The sequence below is a fragment of the Gavialis gangeticus genome, unplaced genomic scaffold, assembly GCF_001723915.1.
Source record: "Gavialis gangeticus isolate Ggan-Ray unplaced genomic scaffold, GavGan_comp1, whole genome shotgun sequence".
Classification (NCBI taxonomy): Eukaryota; Metazoa; Chordata; order Crocodylia; family Gavialidae; genus Gavialis; species Gavialis gangeticus.
Genome location: NW_017728991.1, coordinates 7328960 through 7332547, shown reverse-complemented (window position 1 = coordinate 7332547; position 3588 = coordinate 7328960). Strand labels below are relative to the sequence as shown.

Genomic DNA, 3588 nt, shown 5'->3' with positions numbered 1-3588 from the left:
GCCCACAACCTTTGTGTTTTAGTTCCTCCTTCTGCAGAATGAAAATGCTGTGTTAATTTTTGTAAAATGTTTTAAGATCCTGGGATAGGAGGTGCTTCATAAATGCAACGTCATAGTAATGGTATCATCATCATCATCATTACTAGTTCTACTTTTAGTCTGAATGTACAGCTGGATGCCATGAACTCCGCAATCTCAGTTCTGGTGTTATATTTTTCTGTGGCCCTGGTGATGCTCTCAAACACAAGACCTAACTGTACTGGCTTTCTTGTCTGTAAAATGGGACAACTGCTTACCAGAGGGAAAGGGCTGGGAAAATTAATGTTCATGTGCTCTGTGAAGGTGCTTAGAAACAATATTTACAGAAAGACACCAACATTTTTGAGAAAACTGAATCTCTCACTTACAAATTAGGCCCTGAGTATACCACAGAAACTCAAAACATGAGGTTTCTTATGAATTACACAAACATGCTATTAGAGTACATAAAAAATATACCAGGATAGTATTGCCCATCACTGTTCTGTCTCGCTTCCAGTTTCACACCAGCTGAATTAGTGACTCCTGCAGATCTAAAAAGAAAGTGATCAACAAAAATGGACGTTACTAAGGAAAATTGTCTGTAAAAGTCAATTCAAACAATAATGTGAAAATATGCAAGACTAAGCTGAAAGCCAATATTTTATTATCTGTTGAAGTAATGGAAGTTTTGCTTTTGCGTTCAATAGGAACACAAACAAACCCCAGTGTCGATATTTACATTGTCTTGTTTCTATTTTGTTCATATGAGGCCTCAATTTTATTTTAATTTTGTATTTGAATGCATCCAACTCTAGGCCCGCCATTCCTATTTGTATTAGTTGGCCTTTTTCCATTTTGCATTATTTCCTCATCCTGTTGTTGTTTCTTAGCAGGTGGTCTGCAGCAAATAGTCACAACCATCTATTGTCTCCAGGTGTGAAACATCATAAACTATACATATATGGTAGAAAGATATGCCCCAGCACTTCACTTGGAAACACTTCCTTATTATCAGTAAGAAAGCCATCTTACCCAGACATCTCGATGGAAGGACGTTTAGCTTGAAAAGGGAAAATCAAAGAAGATCTGTTAACATACTGCACAAGTATACTACATAAGAAATTAAAATGAAGGCAACACATGGTGACCTTCTACCCCCGAGTGAAACTAATTTCTGGTGCCTATAGTGAAGTTTTGCATCTTATTACAGTGGATGTAGAAACTGCTGGGCAGTGAAGTCCTCTAGTCACAAAACAGAGACTGTACTGGCAGTTCCAGCACAAGCTTTCTCACATTCCTATCAGGATCTAGCATTACTTCCAGCTCAGCATCTATGACTTATTCAAATCCTTGGCTGTCAGCTAGGTTGCTAAATGTAATAGCTTCCATGATGCTGACTGAAAAGCTTTCTAACTATAACAACTGTTTGTCATGGGCTGGTACTGTCTTGGACCAAAACTAATCATCTGGTGCTTTCTTGCAGGGGTGCTATGATCTACTCAGCACCTCAGGCAGCCTAATGTAAGGATGCCTGGAAAATTTTTCTAGATACGTAGTTCATCATGTGGATTTGAGCAAGCCTTCTTTATTTTCTACAAGAACTAAAGAGTAGCGTAATGGTAATGGACCCAATCACAAGGTCACTACTCAGCCATATAACTAATAATGAGGTGAATGGGAATGATGCTTCAGTGAGGAGTAAATAAAAACTGCATAAGAACCTTAACAATTTGCTCAATGAGAATTAGAAAAGAGTATGAGCACTCCTGATCTGGGGACACAAATTCAATGACATGAAATTTAATTCTCCCTAAGAGGTTAAACCAAAATTGCAGAGCACCATATTATGGCGGTTTGAAATCCAGATCTGGATTTGCAGGTGATATAACTTGGGCCTCCCTCTATTAATGTTTTTCTTACAAGTACCTTCCCACCAGTAGGACTCATAGTTGGACTTTAACCTCACAGATTGTTCAAAAAGCTGCCGCAGTCTCAAACTCTGGTCTGAGTCATTAACAATTTTTTTTCCACCTTGTACCCCCAACTGTGGCATTTTTTAGTTGGCTCTGCAGGTATTTTAAGCACCTAATGGCTAGACTGTATTTGAGATCTCATTCTGGAACACGGCCTTTACAGGTATCAGAGCTCATCCACAGTTTTTACAAGATCACACCATCACATCCCTACAAGGGGGAATCGCACTCCATCTCAATCCCTTTTTTCCTCATGTAAAAATATGCTTTAAAACCTCCCTTCCTCCCAAAATACATTTTTTGCAGCAACAATTTCTGGATCTCCATGTCTTACCTTCTCATCCCTGATCAAATTCTCCTCCCTGGCAGCTAAACCTTCACATTTATTCTATACATGCAGCACTCAAGAATAGAAGAGAATTGTTTTTACCCTTTCTCTTCTTCCGTAAGTACCACCAGCAACCACCGCAAGCCAGTATAACAAAAATGACTAGGACGAATACTGCAATAAGCACTTTCTGCCAGGAAGCCAGGATGACTGAAAATGGAGAGAGAGAGAATGTGAAGACACAGACAGTGGTAGGAAGTCACTACTGGCTTTTAAAATTCCTACATCCTCTTTAAAAGTATCTAGTGCTTGGGAGCATGCATCCAGACAGCGCTGGAGCCTTTGGCTTGTGCATCTTGCCTGCTGCCATAAATTGCTCTCCCTGGCTGATACCTAGAATGGCAAAAGAATCACAACAGACCAGCTCTGCCAGCATCCAGCACAGCATAAATATGATGTGCTGTACAGGCGCAGTCATAGCTTACCATTAATAGATATTTCATCGCTTCGCTGGACTTTGTTGGTTGGGTTGGAGGCTTCACAAAAATATTCTCCTGAGTCCTGCCTACTCAATGTTTTCTTATATGACACGACTCTGGTGTCCATGTTTGTTTCTTCAAATAAGGGTTTTCTGTTATTCCGTTTAAAAAATTTGAAATTAATTGGAAAAGATCCTGTTTCCACGTAGCAATAAAAGCTGATACCTTTGCCGTCTTCCACTTCCATTTTGGGCACACTGAAGAGGTTTACTTTCCCAACAGAGGCTGCAGAATAAGGCACAAGGAAAAGAATTACCCATAAATTATGAAATGCTACTCTAGAAATGCTTTTTTAAGTGTCAGTTTACCTTAGCGCCAAAGACAGGTTTGCCTTTGCAACTTTAATTCACCTCCTTAGTGAAGCTACATTATGATAGCCTTCAATGACATGACTGAGCCACTATTCCACAGAGACCCTGTCTCTACAATGCACCAAGTGAACATTACTTACTGAATGTAATCAATGTATTCAATATTTCTCCCAATGTACGACTCAATGTCTTAGTGAATAGATGCTCTCCACATACTGAATCATTCATTTCTTCCTGGACTTCACAAACATTATTAGCAAGTTGATCTTTATAGTTGACATTATCTCCATTTTACAGATGGGAAATTAAGACAGAGAGAGATTAAGACCCAAACTATCAAAAGTCCACCAGTCTGGGGTGCCCAATTACAGACTTCTAAAGACACAATTTCTCAAAGCATTTGGCATTTTCCTAGT

The 3588-nt window shown here is 39.3% G+C and overlaps 1 protein-coding gene across 15 annotated transcripts in view; it reads right to left on the bottom strand.

Moving 5' to 3' along the window:
- PECAM1 (platelet and endothelial cell adhesion molecule 1) overlaps nucleotides 1–3588 on the bottom strand; it is a 110631-nt gene that overhangs the window by 31515 nt on the left and 75528 nt on the right. For all 15 annotated transcript variants that reach the window (XM_019516662.1, XM_019516671.1, XM_019516654.1 and 12 more), the window contains 4 exons: nucleotides 2808–3086; nucleotides 2425–2532; nucleotides 1054–1081; nucleotides 499–572 (listed from right to left, as the gene is read on the bottom strand). In XM_019516662.1, the coding sequence (XP_019372207.1) occupies nucleotides 499–572; nucleotides 1054–1081; nucleotides 2425–2532; nucleotides 2808–3086 (489 nt within the window). The remainder of the gene's footprint in view (nucleotides 1–498; nucleotides 573–1053; nucleotides 1082–2424; nucleotides 2533–2807; nucleotides 3087–3588) is intronic.